The sequence below is a fragment of the Macrobrachium rosenbergii genome, chromosome 16 (genome assembly GCF_040412425.1).
Source record: "Macrobrachium rosenbergii isolate ZJJX-2024 chromosome 16, ASM4041242v1, whole genome shotgun sequence".
NCBI classification, from domain to species: Eukaryota; Metazoa; Arthropoda; class Malacostraca; order Decapoda; family Palaemonidae; genus Macrobrachium; species Macrobrachium rosenbergii.
In genome coordinates, this window is record NC_089756.1 from 4,030,171 (window position 1) to 4,052,944 (window position 22,774).

The 22,774-nt window shown below is 34.8% G+C and overlaps 1 protein-coding gene across 14 annotated transcripts in view; it reads right to left on the reverse strand.

Annotated features, from left to right (window-relative positions):
- gek (serine/threonine-protein kinase gek) overlaps nt 1-22,774 on the reverse strand; it is a 439,738-nt gene that overhangs the window by 44,887 nt on the left and 372,077 nt on the right. For 6 of the 14 annotated variants that reach the window (XR_010855605.1, XM_067118311.1, XM_067118310.1 and 3 more), the window contains 18 exons: nt 20,525-20,666; nt 19,786-19,944; nt 18,095-18,219; nt 17,305-17,577; nt 17,018-17,124; nt 12,001-12,033; nt 10,519-10,682; nt 9,869-10,217; nt 9,571-9,730; nt 7,200-7,326; nt 6,918-7,055; nt 6,680-6,815; nt 5,700-5,848; nt 5,193-5,294; nt 4,897-5,065; nt 4,548-4,736; nt 3,808-3,993; nt 3,547-3,637 (listed from right to left, as the gene is read on the reverse strand). Coding sequence is in view for 13 of the 14 variants with exons in the window: in XM_067118311.1 (XP_066974412.1) it covers nt 3,547-3,637; nt 3,808-3,993; nt 4,548-4,736; nt 4,897-5,065; nt 5,193-5,294; nt 5,700-5,848; nt 6,680-6,815; nt 6,918-7,055; nt 7,200-7,326; nt 9,571-9,730; nt 9,869-10,217; nt 10,519-10,682; nt 12,001-12,033; nt 17,018-17,124; nt 17,305-17,577; nt 18,095-18,219; nt 19,786-19,944; nt 20,525-20,666 (2,799 nt within the window). In the remaining variant the exon portion in view is untranslated. The remainder of the gene's footprint in view (nt 1-3,546; nt 3,638-3,807; nt 3,994-4,547; nt 4,737-4,896; nt 5,066-5,192; nt 5,295-5,699; nt 5,849-6,679; nt 6,816-6,917; nt 7,056-7,199; nt 7,327-9,570; nt 9,731-9,868; nt 10,218-10,518; nt 10,683-12,000; nt 12,034-17,017; nt 17,125-17,304; nt 17,578-18,094; nt 18,220-19,785; nt 19,945-20,524; nt 20,667-22,774) is intronic. The other 8 variants (XM_067118318.1, XM_067118317.1, XM_067118314.1 and 5 more) reach the window with 3 other exon arrangements.

Here is a 22,774-nt window from a genome sequence, read left to right on the forward strand (position 1 = left end):
TATGAATATAGAGTACAGTATAATGTAGGCTTGGCTACCATATATGTATACAATATACCACAGTGTGGGTTAAGCTAATTCTTGTTTGTTATTCAATTTCTCTTTGTATTGAATTACCATAAGTCACTCTGCATGAACTTCCAGAATTAGCTATTAATAATTACTATACCATGTATGTATGGGGTATACTTTATAATGTAGGCTGGGCTACCACATATGTATACAGTACATGGTACTGAATACCCTAGTGCAGGCTAGGCTGTATTTGAGATATGTTTCTTCCAATAAACGATGGGTTTTTTGGAACCTAACCCCATCGTAAGTAGGATAATACCTTCATAAGCATTTTTAGAATTTTTTTTTTATTTGAACTATCAAAAAAGGCAGTTCTAAGTGTTCTTAGAAGGGTTCTAAGTATTTGTGGAATTTAGCTATTCGCAGGGGGGTGTCTGGTACGCATCCCCTGCGAATACGGGGGGTTTACTGTACTCCATGTTGCAGAGGCAGAGGTGTTCTCTCGTAGTTAAAAAAAAAATAGCATTTGCCAATTATAAAAGACAGTAAAAATGAGGAAGAGTTTGCAAGAATGTTCACATGTTTTTACTGCATACGTTTATAAAAAAATCTCTCCAAAAACAATTCAAAATATATATCAAACCCAATGTAATTCAACATTACATAACCTCTCTGTCTTTTCAAACAGTTCAACTACATCTCATTTTTTCTCTTTCTTTCAGTTATTTACTCTGTTCTGTTCTCCCATAAAGTATGCTGGGGAATGTATAATCCATATAATAATACTCTCCCATCTCTTTCTCTCTTAACACCTTCTTCCTAATAGATAAAAATCTATCACTCTTCTTGTGGTTAAGCTCCACAGTTCTTCCTTGACCAAAAAGGCTCGAGTGAAGGATACAGGCATACAGCCAGACAGGGATGAGTCTGAAGAGACCCCAGCAGATGACTTAGGCAATGAATATTTATAAGATCTCTTTTGTGAACATGAACCACTGATCCATAAACCAACTGTGACAAATATCACACATCAGCCAAGTTGAACACTGCTGACCACTCAAGATGAACACAAGATGTGGGGGGCCCTTACTGCAAGATGACAATAACAACAACCTACTGTATATCCTGTCCTGATAAACCCTTATGAATAAGCTGAAGCATGGTATGGAAAAGTAAACAAATAACACTAAGTTGCAGCACAAATATAATGTCCCCATTTAGAGATAATAAATCCGGAAGAAGAAATATTTACGAAATTCACAATACTAAATAAAAAATTTAGGAATAAAATCAAACTTGCCAAAATCTAAAAATCACAAAACTATTAATGAGAGGCTACTAAATACACTAATATAAACAAAAACAAGAAACAGCATAAATCGATAACCAATGGCAACTAGTTGCTGTAGATTTGAAAATTCTAAAAAGAAAATAAAATAAATAAATAGGCTACAAAGAAATTATAGCACATTGTTACTGAAAATCCTCTTGCCCAAAAGGAAAGAAATGATGAAAGGTAAAATTATCCCCCAAATGCAAACTTTAAACACACAACACAGAAATGATGAAAGGTACAAGTCCCCAAAAACCAAACTTTAAACATACAGCAAAGTCTAAAAGCACTGATTAAAGAGGAGAGTTACTGCATCCTCATAGTAACCCCACTACGGACAAGATGAAGTGCCAGCTCCCAAAAACTGAACAGGCTGCAAATTACGGTACTTTAATTATTACCTTGAAAAGACACATTAACAAAGTGAATAAAACTGAGCCCAGAAAATAGAATACATAAAGAAAAATGGGGCACAAGGATGAAAAAGCATAAACACCATATTCCCAGGAAAGTGACATAGGAAATATGTTAACACTATTTAGTCCCATGAAAGCATATACACTACAGCAGCAGAGCCATTTTATGCATCTCGGAGCAAGAACATTGAGGTCTCTACCATCTACAACATTGCAAATTCACGAGACTGAGATCCTTTCCCAAGAAGTTGATTAGTGGAGCTGTGGCGAAGAGGAAATGTTTATTTAAGGTAAGAAGCTCATTCCAGGCTAAAGGTGGCAATTCTTCACCAATATTACAAAGTTAGTTAATCTGATAACTCAGAATCTCGAAGTGTTGGTCTACTACTGAATTCTAGCATAAATTCACTAACAACAAAACACCTGCCACAGCTATTATGCCAAGTTCTTAAACCAGTTCCTCCAACTAAAAACTTGGATCTGACCACATTTTCAGAGTTCTTTGTTCAAATCCCTACCATTTGGGACAAAAGTGAGGTTCAATGTAAATTTATGTATTACAATCTGAAAACTATTTCACACATGTTTGTTCCAAATGTAAAAGAGCAAGTGCAGCTTTACAAAATGTACTCAAAAGTAAGAACAAAATGTAAAACTGGAAGCTCATAAATATAAAAACTTCTGAACCTTAAAGAAGTCTTTCCTATATAACACAAGGTCTCTTAAAATCAGAAAATACAGTACATACAAACCAGCACCTGGAACAAACCATCAAATTGTAGTGATGTGCATTCTTGAGTAAAAATGCCTTTAATCAAAATTGTATTTCATTCTACTTAATTTTAAAAATTGCAAAAATTGTGATTTTCTACTTATAATTACTATTCAATAACATCTTCATCACACCCTACTACTTATAAAGCTGATTAGTGGAATCTAGCATAATATCACATTGTAACACTAATGTGTCTCAAAAGCAATACAGTAATCACAAAATTGTTTGATTATTTACACATGTAACACTAACAAAGCAACCTTCATATTGATCAGCCCACATCTCTAGGTACTAATGATAAAGCTGACAAAACACAGAAAAACTGTCACTTCATACAAATCCCAAAAACCTACCAACAAAGAAGTGCATTCTATCACATTACAGTATCAGAAAACACAACAAAGACATGCACCAAACAAACATCATCAAAACTAGATTCTGTGATTTTAATGATAAAAAGAACACTAATCTGCAGAGAGCAACTTTCCTGAAGACCATATAAAGAGGAAATATGAAGACAGCAGAGACAATTAACTTAACACTGTAAGGCCTACAAAGAACTTTTTTAATTGTTACATCAAAATTCATTACGACTGACAATCAATTTCCTGCTACACCACTTGCATTCAAACGAAGCATACTTCAATGCAGAACTTCCTTACACTAATATTTATCAAGTTTCAAACATGCATATATAGTTTACCTGATATTGTCTATCAGATTATATACATCATTTGAATACAAGCAAGGAAATCCTTTCAAGATCATTACTGAACATACTGTATAATGAGTAGCAATATTTAGATGACTCATAATCCTTGGGAATGTTCACCATTCAAATGCCTTACAATAACAAATATATAAACCCTCATGACAAACTAAGGTATTAATGATAAAAATAAGATGAACCTTAGAGAGGTGGCTAAATTATATACTTTGACAAATCCAAAGTAAAAAGAACCATGTCAAACTACACCTATTAGCATAAAAGGATAAAAGGTACTTACGTGCGAGTAGCTTTGCTGTTTTCCCGCATGGAGAATTTTCTTCTGGACTTTGGCCGTCCATTGGCATCTAAACCTGTCCTAACTATTTCCTCTGTGAAAAGAAAATTAAGTCAAAAAAGGAAATCTGAACTGATCCAAGAGCTAAAATCTACGACAACAAAACCTCTTTTGCCTATCTGCAATCTTTTCAATAATTTAGGTTTGCACTGTAACACAATTTCAGCAGCCATAATGACTTTACCTTGAGGACTAAGCACTGACCTTTGTGCAAATTTCTGAGGTAGGCTACATGTGGGAGGTCGCTGATCATGACCATATTGAGGATGCCTGTGCGCATCAAGGGTTTGGTGCGCTTCAGGTTTATCGTCTGGACCCACTCTCCAGACAACACCTCAAACACATCAATGTGAATATCACTGTACACTAAGAGGAGACCATCACAGACCGCTGCAAGATAAAAAGTTTTACATGACTTACAACGACTACAAAGGCACAACAGAGGTACAATTATACAAACCATACAAAGGGTTTTATTGCATGACATAAATGAGGATTTTCAAATAAAATGAATAGCTCCTCTTAAAAGTTGTAATGTAAGTGATTTCATCTTCATATATAACAATGCTGGTATTACACTTTGATTTCAGCTACATATATAACAACAGTAATAAAAATCTGAACAAGATAACCTGTTAGAAACTTGCTAAATGACCATTTCTGTAATGAGAGAGCAAGATCCAATATATTTCAACAAAGATCATAGTTAAGCAAAGATGAAGAAAAAAAAATCTATAAAATAAATTACCTACTTTATTGTGCCATGGAAATTTTAGGACTACAGTTAAGAAAAATTAGTGAAAATAATTTATAACTGACATTTTATTCAAGAAATAAACTCAACACGAAAAGACAGAATGAATAAAATAGGAGGTCACATAGAACAACAATCATCAAACAATAAGTGAAAAAAATTAGTTACACAGATTTACAGGAAAACTCACCAACAGCAGTTGGTATTGCTGGATACATTATCTCCTTCTCTCGACTCTTACGGCCCGAGGAATCTACATAAACAGCTAGGAGGTTAAAGACGAGGAGGTACTCTCCTCTACTGACTTCAATACAGCTTAAAGCTTCACACTGAGTCATAGAGAGGAAGCCCAGGGATTGGCTTTCAGGATGTACCAAGGCTGTGGAAGAAGAACAATTAAAATACGACATATTAAACAAAACCATGAGGGCAAATACAATTCATGTACTTTACAATATGACAAACAAACTTCTGAGCCAGCCCTAAAAGAGCTAAGATTATTAGCTCAGTGGTATGTTTAAACTGTCAAAACAACTTACACAGAGGTTGCTGATCACCAAGGATGGAGTAAATAGTAAAGGCAGACTGGAAGCCCACTGCTAACCGCCCATCACCCAAGATGTCAAGACTCTGAGGTGGCTGAGGCAGCAGTATAGAGCGAAAAAGTTTGTGACGACCTTTTGCTCGGTTTATTTCGTAAATAATGATCTGAAAAATGGAAAAACTGGTTACTGGTTGCACTCCATAATATTGCAAGGTCATAAATACATCAGCAAAATCAAAATTTTTAATTCATTATGATTATTTCACCAACTACTCCTAATACTTTTCTTACTTGTCTTTTGACTGCTACACAAAGACAGTAAGTGAAGTTATGACTTGCAGGCGTACGAAATTTTCCGGTTGTGAATGCAATGGCACCTTTGGTTTCTGCAACCTGAAATGACAAATCAGATTATCCTTAATTTCACAGTTCAGGTCTTGCCTGCTACTAAACATTTAATACACTTTGCATATTTTTTAATAAAACTCTCACAAAAATTGCAGACCACAATAAACGTACTTTCAAACGTCTTTGTATCCTCTTTCAGTGAATATATGTATAAAAAAATAAAGCACTAAATCTTGTAGCAAACCATACAATCTAAAAATGTGCCTCAGCCGTCACACAAACAAGCAAGGTTTTACAAGACTTTATTCAAGGGTAATGAAACATCAAACTGATGTAACATTTAGAATGCTAACTATATTCAATTCTCAAATGAAGTATGAATAAATAAAACACAGGAAATGTCAGCACAAACACCTTACCAGTTGCCAAGAATACAATACGATAACCTACCTTAATCCATTCTACATCATCCCCACAAAGCGCTCGAACTGGTACCAGTTTTACTTGACGCTGTCTTCCTGCTATGACCATGATCAACTGCTCTTCGCTGATATAATCAATACTAACTATTTTCTTGCTATCACCGATACGTGCTATTTCTAGAAAATCAAAAACATAGTCATCACAGCTCATGATTATTCCTTCTCTCATCATAAGTTAAAATAAGATATTATAACTAACTGTAAAGTTGAATCTTGTGAAAAAAAAATCAAATGGAATCCTGGGAAAAATTCTATAATGGTTTTTATCTTATGGGAAAAATTCTATAATGGTTTTTATCTTATAGTATAAGGTAGTCCCCGGTTTACAGCTAATTCTAGAAAATCAAAAACATGGTCATTACAGCTCATAAATGTTCCTTCTCTTATCATAAGTTAAAATAATATAACTAACTGTAAAGTTGAATCTAGTGAAAAAAGCAAATGGAATCCTGGGAAAAATTCTATAATGGTTTTTAATCCTATCATATAAGGTATTCCCCGGTTTAGGACGGGTTCCATTCGTGACAGGGCACCATAACCCGAAAAATACTGTAATAATGGGAATAAATGTTGTAAGTGTCATACAGTAAAACCGGGTTAGGCACAATAAAACCACTTACGGCACCATAAAATCAGGTCAACGGCGCCATGACCCAAGCGCTGTAAGCTGTAAACCCAGACCACCATAAACCAGGGACTGCCTGTACAACAATAATCATGTATCATTCATAAAAATATACTGTACATATATAAAAATACCTGTATAATAAAATCCTTCATTGAAAGTCGTTTGACATCTAATTTGCACAAAATGTTAGCACTAATTGACTTCGACAGCATCAACAGTGTCTCAGTCTCAAGAAGAGCAATTTTCCTTGTTTCTTTAAAATGCTTATTCAAAGGAGATTATTTCTATCCCAAGCATCTTGGCTTTATCCACACACTTACCACAGTTATCTAAATCTATACAGAAGAGACCTTCTTCAGCCCCTACAAGAAGACGATCAGGATCAATGACAGTGCCACAAACAGCATTCTTGATTAAAGTCACACTTCCATCAACAACCTCATGTGCACTGAACACCTGCAGGGAAAAAATATATTTTAAATGGTTCTACGGAACTTGAAAATTGGAATCCAGTACCCAAAATCAATACAAAAGAAACTCACAGTATTTATCACCAACCTGTCTATTGGGTAATCTATTTCTCTTGAGAATTCGATGTAATTCATTTAATGCCACAACCCACTTTGTCTTCTCGTTTTCAGTATCAGCCAGCATAAGCGTGTGGTGCCTTACCCCCACCATAGAAGATGTTGTTACCTGTTGAAATGGGGATTTATTATTTAAAAGTTCGGGGTTACTTCTCAAAAAACTTACTTTCACCAATAAATTTAGTTATCCTGAAAACATAAGCCAAAAAATTACCAGGCAATTTTTACTTGTTGCAAACACAGTAGTACTTACCCTAAATATACAAGGAATATCTTTTTTATTTGCGTGAATGACATCTGAATCCCTGACGGTGGAAACCTCAAACTGGTCATCTCTCATGTCTAGGACTGTGCTTACCCATACACTCGGTAATGCATTCCTGGTTGGAAAAAACAAACCAAATAAGAGGACAGAACTAACAATTGCAGGTACAGTAATACCTCGATCTTAAGCACTTTGAGTTGCATGAATTCACACTCGCAAACTTTTCATAATTTTTGAAGTTCTTTATAAGTTTTCACGCTTTTATGTATAAAATTGGTATGAAAATTTTTTATTATTTTTATACTAGCATACTTTACTTAAAATACAGTAAAACCAATCAAAATCACAAAACATCTCTCTCTCTCTCTCTCTCTCTCTCTCTCTCTCTCTCTCTCTCTCTATTTGTTTTGTATCCTGTAGTTTTATAGATAAACGTGACATTACTTTGTAATTGAATTTTTTTATATTTCCCATGCTACTGTAGTTTTATAGATAAACGTGACATTACTTTGTCATTGATTTTTTCATACTATTTACAACTTTTTGCATTACTATAGTAAATTATATAATTTCTTAAAAGAATATATGTGGATTCCCAGTCTTTTCTCCAACCTTCGGAGCAAGGGTAACCTAACAGTCAATTATCTTGACATATTGAATGCGAAGGAGACAAAATGTTGTCCACTAATGGTACTTCTCTCTCTCTCTCTTTCATAAAGTAATTCTCTCTTCCTCTGTTATAAATCATGCTCTCTCTCTCTCTCTCTCTCTCTCTCTCTCTCTCTCTCTCTCTCTCTCTCTCTCTCTCTCTCTCTCTCTCTCTCTCTCTCTCTCTCTCTCTCTCTCTCTCTCTCTCTCTCTCTCTCTCTCTCTCTCTCTCTCTCTCTCTCTCTCTCTCTCTCTCTCTCTCTCTCTCTCTCTCTCAATGAAATATGAATTACAGCATGGTATTAAGCAAACTTTTAAATGAAATTAAAGTGCTTTCAGAGCATGATTTTGTCATATTTAGGGTTTAAAACTCTAGAAATGAGCATATTTACTGTATATATTAGCATTTTTAGCAGCTGTAACACTTAAGCGAATCCTCACCTTACATGAGGGGTTCTGGAAACTAACCTCGCCTAAGTTTGAGGTATTACTGTACATTTAAATGTAGAGCTTTATCTACGGGACCAACTGAAAATTCTATTAATATATGCTGTCATACTCTCCTTATAACTGCAGCATATAAATTCTATAACGACAACTAATTACAGCATTAGCAATTAAACTAGTACCATTATTTAAAAGTGGTCACATTCATAATGCAAATATGGGACAAAAATTTCAAGGCTTCCAAAACTGATTCATTACTCTATTAAAGACAAACCAGCATATAAGATGGTTAATGCCCATAAAATTTTGAAAAAAGCGAGATTTCTGTATTTCACAGTTTACACACTACCTTAGGAAACTAAGAATTAAATTTCACTTACATATCCTAAGTTTTTTGTTACTAAATTTTTTACTTATCAGCTTATCGGCTTTTTTCTGTTCAGTGTATCCCTTTTTCTATCTATCTTGAAGAAGATACCTAGGTAAATTAATGACATTATGTTTTGTGTCAATAATGTGTGCACACCTTCCATAATGATGACTTAAGGTATGCAATAAGCTTCTAAAACTACAATGGTTGGCTTTGTTATGCCAGCAAATAAATATTCGGGCTTACTAATGACATAATTATAGAAATAACAGCTATCAAGGTATAGAAAAAAGACCCAATTCAGTGCACTAACACACATACCTCCAATGCACATATGTACTACATCTTTCACAAAAATCTTTATGCCCTATCACAAATTTCACCATAAAGCAAACTGATTTCTAAATTCAAATCTACTAGTCCTGTATGCAATCCAAAACAAAGTTCACAAGTGAAAAAGATAGAATGAGAACTCCCTTTCCCTGGCAACTTACCAGAAAGAAATAACAATAAACCTGGTGAACACAAATATTGTAAATTCATTTGCATCGACTGGGCAACAACTACCTTCATGCATGTAAAAGGGAAAAATATAAAACTACCAGGCCTTCTCCATGCAGCTTTTGCCCTTTCATCTAATTTTACATGCTTTCATAAGGAAACTTAATGGATTCAAACTGTTCCGAAACCTTTCAATAATCACAATGTTCAAAGTTCATACACTATAACTAATTACTCAGTTACCTAATTATTTGGCAGTTAGTACGGTTAAATGTGGCAATGCAAGACATACTACTATCACAGAGAGAGAGAGAGAGAGAGAGAGAGAGAGAGAGAGAGAGAGAGAGAGAGAGAGAGAGAGAGAGAGAGAGAGAGAGAGAGAGAGAGACTTACCTATCAGGAGATATGTCATAGAGGAAGAGCTTAAAGTCACAAACAACCACAAACTGTCGTGACCAGCCCTTTTTAACACCACCAGGTTTCGGCACTTTTACAAAACCTTCATATGCAGTGCCAATACCTCTAGTTGGATCAATACCTAAAGGTCTTTTAGCTGTAATAGAAAGAAAATAACAAAGTACGAAAATTAATGACTTCATGTATTAAAAATGTGCTTTTCAATGTTTTTCAAAAAATTTCAAGTTTTTGTTGGGAACAAAGTGCAATATAAAAAAAAATTTTATAAACTTACTTTGATCAGGAGGTACTGGACAAATCTGGGGAACTTTGTCTTTACACGTAGTGTGACAGGCAAAGCCACAGACTTCACATACTACTCCTTGACGAGTAAGCCCAACCATGAGTGACGTACAATGAGAACACTTAATGGGGTTTGAAAAGCTTCGTACAATGAACTGATGTGCTTTCTGCTTCATCATATGTGGTGAAGGGCCACCACCACTACTACTACTGCCTCCTGAGAAACCAGAAGCATGTTGGTGGTGGGCCACAGTTGGCATAACACCAGGAGGAACGTTTGGAGTTGTTTGAGGCAGCGGCGGCAGGGGACGAGACTCCATATTTGGGGAACCAAGTTGTTCCTGTCATAAAATTTATCTACGTTACTGATATAGTATACTAAAAGAAATTATTAGCCAAAAAAATTATTTATAAACTAAAGTAACATTCAGACACATAGGGAAGAGTTCATTTAGTACAGCTTTTCCACTCAGTCCTTCCAAGCAATACAGTACACACAGCCAAAATTGCATAAATACTATCTTATACTGTTATCTAACATCATATCATGATTATTTTATAATATTTTTAATAATAATACTGTGCTTGCATTCTTATGAGCTTCAATAACATCCATTTGCGGCAAAAACAGCAGAATACAACTACCTGACTAACAAAAGACCGCGATGAGGCAAGGGAGGGAACAGAAGGAGCTCTATTGTCTTCCACGTCCCCTTCCTCCGATTCTAACGATCCACCTCTCCTGAGAGAGGTTTCTTTTAAAAACTGCTCCAGGAAGGACATCTGCGAAGGTGGACGTTCCAGCACTGTTATGGAAAAAACACGTAATGAAAATATGGTTCGTGAACGTACAGTACTCCATAATTATGGACCTCCAAAAATCCCCGTGAGCAGTCAATTTCTAGCTGCTTCATAATGAGTTTTTGAGGGGAAGAGCTTATACATTTCACATGAGACTCGGATTCACAAAATTACAGTACCTTGATACAGTAACAGTCTTGCAAAACGAGAACTAATATTCCTGCTTGATATATTTCAAATAAAATAATGATCAAATGAAATAAATAGGGTAGGTAAGTTCTATTAACTACAAAATATTCTAAACTCAAGATTTATTACAAAACGCAACAATGTAGGTATAAAATCAACTAATATTTATATATTTATACGGCTGCAATGTAAAAGTACTGCATAATTACTAAGTAAGGATTCCTGATCTGGGTAGGTTTTGTTGCAAATCAAACTGCTATTGGTACGTACTGCATTTCAATAATTTTCTATCAAAATTATTTACAGTACAGCAATACTCTAATTGTTTCAAGCAATAAAACTTTCACCAAAGATGAAAATAAAATCTTTGATAATCTTACCAAAACCAAACATACTTCTCCCGATAGAGCCTATGAAAAATACGTAATACTAAGATTAGACATGCACTCATCGTCATTTAAAACAAAAAAAGGTTTTAACTTAATTTTCAAATGTCACGAAAATCTAAACAAAATCCACAAACTCCCATGTTTCAATACTAAGATCCAGCAAATAAAAGAAAAATGAAATGTTGAATGTCAAGAGATCTATAACAAATGCTCATAGGCACAAATTAGTAGTTAGCTGGATGCATTGCACAACAATAATCCTCATCATGGTCAAAATTCTGAAAAAACCATGAAACTTTGTCAATCAAAGAAATGAAAGTCTATCAATAGCTTTAAAATGGTGGGCTCAGTAGACAGTTTCAGAATTATGACCGCAGATTCCATCCACTCAACAAGAGTGCAAAACTTTGGGTAGGTCACATAGCCAGCAGGTTTTGGTATACAGTGAGTATTGTTATTCCAATCACAGCTTTTGGTTCCAATTGCAATTCAATGAAAACTGGCAGATTACTACTATTAGCAAGGTACTGAGACTGTGAGAAAGCAGTCCTTTTAGTTCTAGCACCTGACACCAAAACCTTCGCTGGGAGACAAAAAGGAAAAAGGGACAGCCACGCGTAATATAATTATAGATAGCTGTATGTGTGTATATGGAGGGGTGTTTGGTGGGGTGATTCAGGGACGATGAGAAGGACAAGACAGAGGTATGGGATCACCAAAATGGGGCTCAGTCACAGTACATTACCAAACTTTCGAGTCTTGCGTTCCTGCGTGGCAGCTGCATGTGCGTGCGTGCGATCAGAAATAGACTTTCGTGAGAAGGATGAGGAAACCCCAGAGGCAGCTAGTGAGCCCAATTAACAAGGGCAATTTGTCTGCAGCGCCGCCCAAGGAAGATGATAACTGGGTCAGTGAGGGACCTCCAAGACACACAAGAGAAACCCACTAAAGCCAACAATAAAACAAGAATGGAGGCATATATATACTGTATATGCTTAGATACGTCTTACGCCTTCTGGATATGGAGATTCTTTTTAAAATCAGTGGATTTTCACTTGTACCCAACACTTCAACTACTAACCAGTGAGGAAAAAGAACATCTAGAAAATTTTTTTGCATTGAACACAAGTCAGTAGAAGTGCCTCTTACCTGCTAAAATTCAACTCCCTTATTATTTACATAAATGTTAGAAAAATGAGAGAGAATTAACATGATAAAAATCATACTCATATATCTTATATCATCAAAATATGGATGGGGAGGACTTATGGAATGAAGCTACACACACCTACTGAAATAAAACCAAAATTATTCTTTAGAGATATCAGATACTCAAAGTAATTTTTTTACCCCTTCAAAATACTTCCAATACTGATTTTTACTTTAACAAAAAACATGAAGCAATAACTATATAAAAGTATGAATGCATCAGAAAAAAGCTTTGATAATAACAGTATAAAAATTGCTAACAGTATAAAACAATGTGCATTCCTGACATGATAAAAAATTATGAATTTGGGAAATGAAGTTCTGAAAAAACCAAGTAGTAACTATTAATCTACTTTGAGCTGAAAAAGGTGGTAACTATCTGGAATATACAAATACTGTATTACTGCTTGGTTTAGCTTAACTAGTGCTCACCACAACTAGTCTCAGCTTCCATTTGAATAGCTATATCACAGACATCTATTCCAGACTAGGGGACAATACAATATTAAGCTTAATCCATAGTTAATAAACATTTCATGTCAAAGAGTAGCTTGGCTAATCATCACACCACTGTCCAAAAAGGCGCAAAAGCAATTATGATAAAAAAAGAAAGACTGGCTATTGTTTACTAAAAGGCTATTATTCCACAGACAGCTAAGCAAAACATCTCGTTTTCTGGGCGTGACATTTCATTGATGGATCCCAACACATGATCACGTATGTACTCTTTAATTCCAAAGAGTGGTTTGAGGTTATCCCTCCTTCTGACCCAATTATCAATATGGCGATGCTTTTAACTCTAAGAGATGTCTCACTCATCACCCTACAGTTTGATGCCAAGTTTTACTTCCCTAACCTTGCTTTCAAGAGTTATTCCATCTTTCAAAAAACTGACAGCAAAAAGCTCTGGGCAAAAGTGAGACATTCTCTGAAGTACTGAAACCATGCAATGTGACATGCCAGAGTAAGGTTTCACAGATGCCTTTCATTAAGAGACAGAGACCAAAGAGCAAAAAGCTGAATACAATACTTGGACTTTCCAAATGAGAAAATGAATAAAAGTGAAAAAAATGGACAAAAAAAAAAAGAACTGCACTTTGTAACACACTTTGAAGACTACAGTTTGAAATGAAAATGATCACGCGTAGTTCTTTACAGTCAAAATGCGAAAGAATTTACACTGAACAAGACACAACACAACTTTATGCTAATAAGGTGCTCTGAGCCCCAAATTTCTGAATGGCATAAAAGACAAGAGAAATATAAATAACATCTGGTTAATAACTTCTCAAGGACGTCAAAGAAAAATGTACAATGAAAGACAAAACAGAAGGAGAAATACATAGTACTTGAGAATAAAGTTAAAAATAAACCCCAGAGATGTTTCATACTTAGGTCTACCAGAGCTCGTTAATAAACTCTACATACACTAAAAATAATCAAGCTTAACATGGTAAAGATATTATTTTTCTATTTTTAAGGCACTGTCATTTTCTAACTTGTTTACTTTCTCAGTACCAAAACAGTACTGCAATCTACATTGAATATGAAAAATAGTGTAGAAATTATATCGTGACTGGAGCATAATCATTTATAAATATAAACATAAATATAAGGCTCTCCAAACTTTCATAATAAAGTCAAAGTTTACCATGTCAAAATAATTGCCCAATACATGTTTGACACCACATACAAAGCTTCAACTCTCTCATGAAGCTTGGCTATGCAACAAGAGTTAATGACAGACTTGTTGAAATTCCTAGGAAATACAGCTTGGTTTTCAAACACGCATTAGGGTTGAGTTATCTCCCTGAAAAAGCACAGTAGCAGCTGAGAAGCTTTTCAGTGTGAGTATTATTTCTACGTGATTAATCCAAGGACAACACCAGCAACACAAAAAGCAAAAGTCCAAATTGTCACTAAAACAGAAAAAAAAATTGTGAACGCCTACAAATAAATTGTATCATGAGTACCTCGAAGTCCATTTAATGTTGTCAATTTCTAAAAATCCATTGCATCATTGTGGACAAATGTATTCAATATTTCCAACAATCCATTGCATCATTACACACAAATGTACTGTATACTTTGAAACAGTTTTAAACAAGAAAAGCAATAATAAAATAAAATTTATAAAAAACACAATGTAACAATGGTATCACAAATACTGTACCTGGAATAAAATCAATTCATACAGCATGAAAATTTATAAGACTAAACATTACCAGTGTGATGTATGACTGCGAAAACCATCTGTATAACTAGCACAACCCCTTGTCATATCCAACACCGAGCTGCCTATCAGCATCAACTGTACAGTATGCTGATTAGCTACAATCATCACATTTATTTTAATGACCGACCACGTACTGTACAGTACTGTATGTAAAATATATATTCTGTAAAGTGAATGTACAGCCCAATAAATGAAGAATTTCCAGAGTGCTTACTCTTCAAGTAGTAGAATCACCAGCAACCATGAGCTATCAGTTCAAGCACAGAAAGTTCACATCTCATGGACGTAACTGATTCAAAAAGGAATTTTATTGATTAAAAAATTGTACTTCATCCCCACGTAAATCATTTGTATCTGAGAATATATTTCACCTACACTTGCATCCATTAGGTCATCAGAAATTATAAACATAAGGTACTAAATAACCACAGTCAGCAATCACTGTCTTTGTGCTAAACTGAACAACACAGTAGTTTTTGGTATTTGGAAAAAAACACTAACTAGAGTTTGTAAAATCTGAAAAAAACTGTCAATACAAAGCCACTAAGGAACCATCCCATTTGCTAGTGTATATTTATCAACCAAAGAACTTTGTTAAAATATTTAAGAAAAACCATACAAAGAAACACCACATCTGGTTTAAATATCAAAAGGATGGTATCTGACCTCCAACTCCAGCCCTGACTACTTTTTGCCTAGTACTAAAATTCATCACAGCACTGTTGCTTCCAGTCTGATCAGAAAGAATAGTAACAGCAATAGATCTATTATACTTTGCCAAACGAGAGAGGAAGAAAGAGTCCAACATGAAATTAACATCACCACTGACAGTGAAGAGTATTATAGACAACAAGATGGACTAGCTATTGGTAACTGGATACCAGCTGCTGTCTGGGGTGTAACCACCTCTTCTTAATAACATGTTAATCTATTGAATAAGCCCAAATACTTTTGTTATTTTTCTTTAAAATACTTCCGGCGATACAGATACAGGTATTCACTACTAGAGTGAGTAAGTTTACTTCTTGCAAACGAGACCAGCAAACAGCTTGAAATTCCTTTGACAACCTGATGGAGCATTTGAACTCGCTTCAGTTTTTCTTATATCTGCCAGTCACCTGCAATCCATCATTAAGGATGGCAATTCTCAGACTCTAAGTCACACTGCATTGAGACATTCCTTAGAACCAGTAAGTATACAGTGGACCCCCACTTTTTCACACTTCACTTTACTGCAGATTTTTGTGGAACATAAGTTTCAATTTTATACAGGAATTTTCACCCATTCACAAATTTTTCTATGGACCATATCTCTAAAATTATCATTAATTTTCTTTTTTCATAAGGCAACAATGTATTCACTAATTACTGTATTTTTTCACATTGCATTCATGATAATTTACGGTATATTTTTGTTTGAACTATTAAATTAGGCAGTGAACTGTTAAAATAGGCTGTTATAAACATTTTAATTTAAGGGGTATACAGTAATTGGCAGTTACAAGTGTTTTTAGAGGGGGATTTTGCATTTTTGCAGATTTTGCATTTCCAGTGGGTTCTGGAACCTATCCCCACAAAAAAGTGGGGGAACACTGTAGAACAAAATTATTCCCTTACTTGCCTGGAGTTTTGTACATCATATATAGTCTCTCCACACTCAAAAACTTCTTCATTTCTGTTACTTTTCATATTTCTCAACTATCCCAAAGCACCATCACACAAAACTAAGTCCATACAGCAAAAGTATGAAGAACTTTCCCACAGCACTGTACAGTGTAAAGCGAGTAGAGAACCACTGCAAAAAATAAGGGATTTCTCAAAATACCACCCAAACTACAACAACCTAAATAGGACCTTGAGATGAAACTTCCCTCATCATCATCAACATAGCACATTACAATAACCACTTGATATCGAGTTTATGGCTACCCTTGTTGTCTTAAAGCCAACTACTTTTAGCAAATTTCCTTTGGTGAAAATAAACTTTGTACCTTGGAAACAGGCATTTGCACAAAGCACAAACTGCTGCTTTACTGGACCCTACTTTTCCTCTACAAATTCCTATGGTAACATTAAAAATTTTAATTAAAATGTAATATGACTTAACAGTGTAGCATACCAACATTCCATTTCTGTTGAAAAATGTAAAAGAACAATTCATGGATAACTTTCAGTGTCTGTATGTTGATGGCAAAATGCTTAATTAGCAACACCAGAACTTCAATGATGAAACAAGAGGCATGTTTAGAAAAATCATAATTTTGCTTAAGCTACATAAACCAGAACAAAAAGCATAACGCAGGCCTAGACTACTTACAGCCCTCACCAGCTTCTAATCTCGTCTGCAATTCGCGAATCTGCTTCTCTTTTCTCATGTTCTCCCTCGACACATTTTCATACCTCTGCTTGAATTCCCGGACATCCCTGAAAGATGCATTAAATTGGCCTTAGCAACATTTACCAGCTAATTTTCAATCTTCAAAAATGGCTGCACTATTTTACAGTATAATGACAAAAAGGAAATCTTGAGTATGGATTTTAAAAATTTATTTCCTCTTGACAATAATGATATCTAATTCTAGCAACAAGAGCCATAAATCTTACTTCTGTGACGCAACAAGATCAGCTCGCACTTTGCTGAGTTCTTCTGATATGGCTTGCTTTGCTTGGATTTCAGAATTCAAAGATGACTGCAGATTCAGTAACTCCATCTTGTCCAATTTCTGAGAGCGCCTATTTCGCCAGTTCTTCTCAGGGTGCGTTAATATTGAACAACCGCCTCCTACTACACCTGATACTTTAAGCGATTCAAGTTCTTCTGTCATGCGTGTTGCTAATGCCTGAAGATAGCCACGCGCATCTTTCTCGTCACTAACCCTGAAGACAACAAAAACCAAGCTGACATTTAGAACACCCATTTCACTTATTTCATTAATGACAGCACACAACATATAAGATAGTATTCTCTTTTTGAGAAGAGACGAAAATATTCTGAAAAACTTGCAGCACTTTCACACATATATAAAACTAGAGAATACTGCTGCACTAACCCTACAAAAATTATAAAGAACTGAAATGCCCTCTATTCCCGTTATTTGAAAATAAAGCTTAATTTGATATCATGATTAAGATTTATTACGCAAAGTTAACCAACATTATCAACTACATCAAGGATATTAATAAATTCCTATATATCAGCTTTCACTTGTCACAGTTCAGCACTAAAGGATTTATAGTAAATACACAAAATATACAGCAGACTTTAAAAACTGCATACTCCCAATTTCTCCTTCAACTCACTGAAACAAAAGTTCCCAAGTAATTCTCAATTTATAACTTTTAAATAAGGAAAACTTAAATTTAAATTCCTATGGACAGAAAACACTGCGCATACCACTGAATGATTTCGGTAATCTGGGCTTCCCACTGGGCTATCGATTCCTTCTTGTTACGAAGGTCATCGTATTCTTCTTCCAGAGCTCGCCGTTCATTTTGCATTCTGTTGACGTTATCAGTGAGCTGTGGAAGTAATAGCAGGATTACAAAGGGAATACAACCCACCATTATCACCATCATAAAATTATTTCCAATTATACTATAATACCCATATATTGTACAACTACCCTTCCAAGCTTTAGACATTAGAATGATGCAGCATGGATAGAAAGCTTATGGTTTATTTACCTTCCAATTATTCAACAGAAAATACATAGCATTCACTTAATCTTAAAAATGTACTTTTTAATAAAACTAAAATCTGACCCCATCACTGAAGACTAAAATTTAATTTAAACTGTTAGCTTTATATCTTTATACATGTCAATATATGTAACAGCAAATTCTTTAGGTGTAGTTAGTTGTCTTTTAAATCACTTAATAATAAAAGTTATAGTCACTTGCACAAAATATTTTTCTCATCACTGATTAGGTAGAAGTTTTGCCCCTGTCTGCAGGATGGCCCATGACAAAATCACACTAAAGTGTGTTTACTTTGACTTACAACTGCAGTTTGCTTTTCACTGTGATACCTTTGAAATCCAATGTAGCTGAAAGGAGGCCCCCAAATCCCATGTGATAGGTAACTTAACTCTATCCTGTACAATTACTGCTCTGCATTTATGTCTGATCAGAATCATGATATTCTCAGTCATGAAAGATACTTCAAAAAGAGAGCTGAGATACAAATCTTAACCACTGGAGCAATATACAGTGCCTCCACTGCTACTACAGTACTTCACAAACACCTTGAGGAGAGATGTCTAAGGCAAATTTATTTGTACCGTACATGTAAAACACCAATTTAAAAAAAAAAAAACTTCCTAAAATACCACTTGCCTTTACATAAGACCCATCTACCAATTTATAACATAATTCCATATAACGTCAGAAGTTATTTGTATTTTTGCAAAGCCTCATGTGATGAGGTTCTTGAAAATATTTAATCATAAAATCTTTACCGGCAGCCTTTTCCCTGATATGAAAGTCTACCACATTCTCTACTTTTCCTTGTTATAACCCCTAATTCAGACCTTTTCCCTTCCTTTTCTTTTTCTCTTCTCCTTGCTCACATTTTTATTCCCCTTAACACTATTACTTCATCTGTTCTTTCCTTCCTCCCATCTTCCTTCTTTGGCCATTTTTTTCGGGTTATTCAACACCTGCATATGACTCTTACATTTAATCTGCTTTAACTCTGTATGAGCCCCAAATTCGTTTTACACTATAGGCTGAATTAAAGGCCCTTTACTTTGTCCCTTACCCCTCACACACAAATCTTGAAAGGGTTGCTTTTTGTAATCTTGCCACCTGGCTATTGCCTTTCTTGAAATTATTCCTACTCTGAATTCCAGTTCATTAAACATAAACTCTTAAGGCCATCCTATAGAAACTAATCATTTTGCCTTTGTGATCCGGTTAAACTACCTTATTTATAATCCAATAAATGATCTGTAATTCTGTATGTCTGTCTGTTATCCAAATTCAGTCGTGATGAAATTGAGCTCCTGACTGATGACCAGCAACAAATGACCACTTAGCTTTGATTGTCATATGGTAATATTTTAAATATACAATAAAAATACTCACTCTCTCGACATCTTCCAGGAGCTTCTTGTTATCTTCCAGCAGCATAGCCTTCTCACGGTCATGCCTTCGTTTAACGTCCATCACAGAGTCCTCTTGTTCTTCAGTTCTCTTTTCTAATTCACTGCGCAACTGTTCGACTTTCTTATTCAATGTAGTCACCTGAAGTATAAAACAAGTCCACACTAATCAAGGGAGCATTTTGCTTCTGAATAAAAAAAAAAAAGGATAAAAAAGGATGAAAGTCACTACACATTCCAACCTCAAAAACTCAGTTATTTACATAAATTAAATTTTAATATAAGTTAGGGGAAAATGAGTAATAGTCTACACTGAAGTCCAGTTTTTTACATTATGTAGATCATCCCTTATAACAAAAAGTTTATGTTCAATAATATACCCAGCCATACTGCCTCAAAAGTCCGGCCATACTGTGCCTCAAAAGCCCAGTTGCCAAAAGTATTGTCCCTCTCCCCATGAGATCCATTTTCCTTTTGGGCTTTCTCTATAATACCTTGTTACTTTCAATAAAATTTCTGTTCACAAAAATGAACACAGTCAATAAACTGACTCGTGAATGGTTGATATAAATGATCAATCATAACAAAAATGACAAGATGTAATTTTTTCCGACTGGGTTTAGCAACGAACCTCCATATAAGACACTGAACAAATTCTTGAACTGTTAATAGGGACAACTGAATATGTAATTCTATACAGCTGTAAGTCACTGAATACTAACCTCATTCTGCAATGTTTTCTTACTGGATTCAGCCTCTGCAAGTTGATCTCGTAATGCTGCCATTTCATGAGTGTGTCGGAGGGCTTGCTGTTGTGCTCTCTCTTCTTGGTCAACACACACTCTCTCTAAATCTGCTTTTAACCTGTGGAATTTTCGACAACACACAAATTAAAACTGTCACAGATTCAAAAGTCTAATAGAAATATAGTTTAAATTGTCTTCAGAAACATTTCCAATTAACCCTTAAACGCCGAGCCTCTATTTACAAAAGTGTCTGCCATATGCCGACGGGGTTTGAGAGTTAGCGCCGAAGCAGAAAGAAAGTATTTTTCAAAAAATCACAGCATGCTTAGTTTTTAAGATTAAGAGTTAATTTTTGGCTCCTTTTTTTCTCATTGCCTGAAGTTTAGTATGCAACCATCAGAAATGAAAAAAAATATCATTATCATATATAAATATTGGAATATATGACAGCACAAAAAAAAATTTCATATATAATTTTATACAAATTGCACTGTGAGCAAAACAGTTAAAGCTAATGATTTTTTTCTTTTTTGTACTGTACACTAAATTGCGATAATTTTGGTATATAACAAATTGTAAAACGATCAAAGCAACACAGAGCAAATATTATCACAAAACAACTGCATTTTTCGACCATTTCGGTCGAGTCAAAGTTGACCGAAGGTCGAAATTTCAGCACTTATCGTGATTTATATGAAAATATTTCAAAACTGATAAAAGCTATAACCATGAGTTATTTTATTTTTTTGTATTCTACATGAAATTGCGCACACTTTCATATATAAAACTTTATGTAACGGCTAATATAAAACGGTGCAAAAATTACGACAAAGTGACTAAAGAAATTCTGAGATTTTCAGCAGAGTTAGCACAAGCAGACGTAAGGAAAAAGTTTTTTCAAAAATTCACCATAAATCGAAATATTGTGCTAGAGACTTCTCGTTTGTTGCAAAAAATGAAGGTAAATAATTTAATATTACTAAAATGTAAGAGTTTTAGCTTACAATTGCATTTTTCTACCATTTCGGTCGAGTCAAAGTTGACTGAAGGTTGAAATTTTGGCACTTACTTCAAAACTGATGAAAGCTATAACCATGAGTTATTTTTTGTAGTATTCTACATGAAATTGCGCACATTTTCACATATAAAACGTTATGTAACGGCTAATATAAAACGGTGCAAAAATTACGACAAAGTGACAAAACAATTTCTTTTTCAGCAGAGTTAGAGACTTCTCGTTTGTTGCAAAACGAAGGTAAATGATTGAATATTACTAGAATGTATGAGTTTTAGCTTACAATTGCATTTTTCGACCATTTCACTCGAGTCAAAATTGACCGAAGGTTGAAATTTTAGCACCTATCGTGATTTATATGAAAATATGTCAAAATTGATAAAAGCTACAACCATGAGTTATTTTTTTTTGTATTCTACATGAAATTGCACACATTTTCATATATAAAACTTTATGTAACGGCTAATACAAAACTGTGCAAAAAATTATGACAAAGTGACTACAGAATTTCTGAGATTGTAAGAGCCTGACGCCGTCTCTTCCAAACACGTGTGTGTTCGTGTGTTCGTCGTCCATCGGAGTGGCAAGACGTTTGGCGTCTTCACAAACAGAAACACACACACAGTCTGATACAGAAGATTCGTTGGAACATTATGAGTACATGATTAGAATGCTTGCATGGCAATGCAAGTAGTGGTGATTATACATGCATCAAGACAACAACGGTTAGGGAGAAACAGATGGAAATATTGTATGGTTGAAATCACGTTCCTTTAGAGAAAGAAAACGAGACGCTCTTGTTGTCTTCTCCACTCCGATGGACGACAAACACAAGAACACACACGTTTGCAAGAGATGGCGTCAGGCTCTTACAAGATTTTTGGCAGAGTTAGCGCGGACGTAAGGAAAAAGTTTTTTTTTCAAAAATTCACCATAAATCGAAATATTGTGCTAGAGACTTCTCTTTTGTTGCAAAATGAAGTTAAATGATTGAATATTACTAGAATGTAAGAGTTTTAGCTTACAATTGCATTTTTCGACCATTTCGGTCGAGTCAAAGTTGACCAAAGGTTGAAATTTTGGCACTTATCGTGATTTATATGAAAATATGTCAAAATTGATAAACGCTACAACCATGAGTTATTTTTTGTTGTATTCTACATGAAATTGCACACATTTTCATATATAAAACTTTATGTAAAGGCTAATAG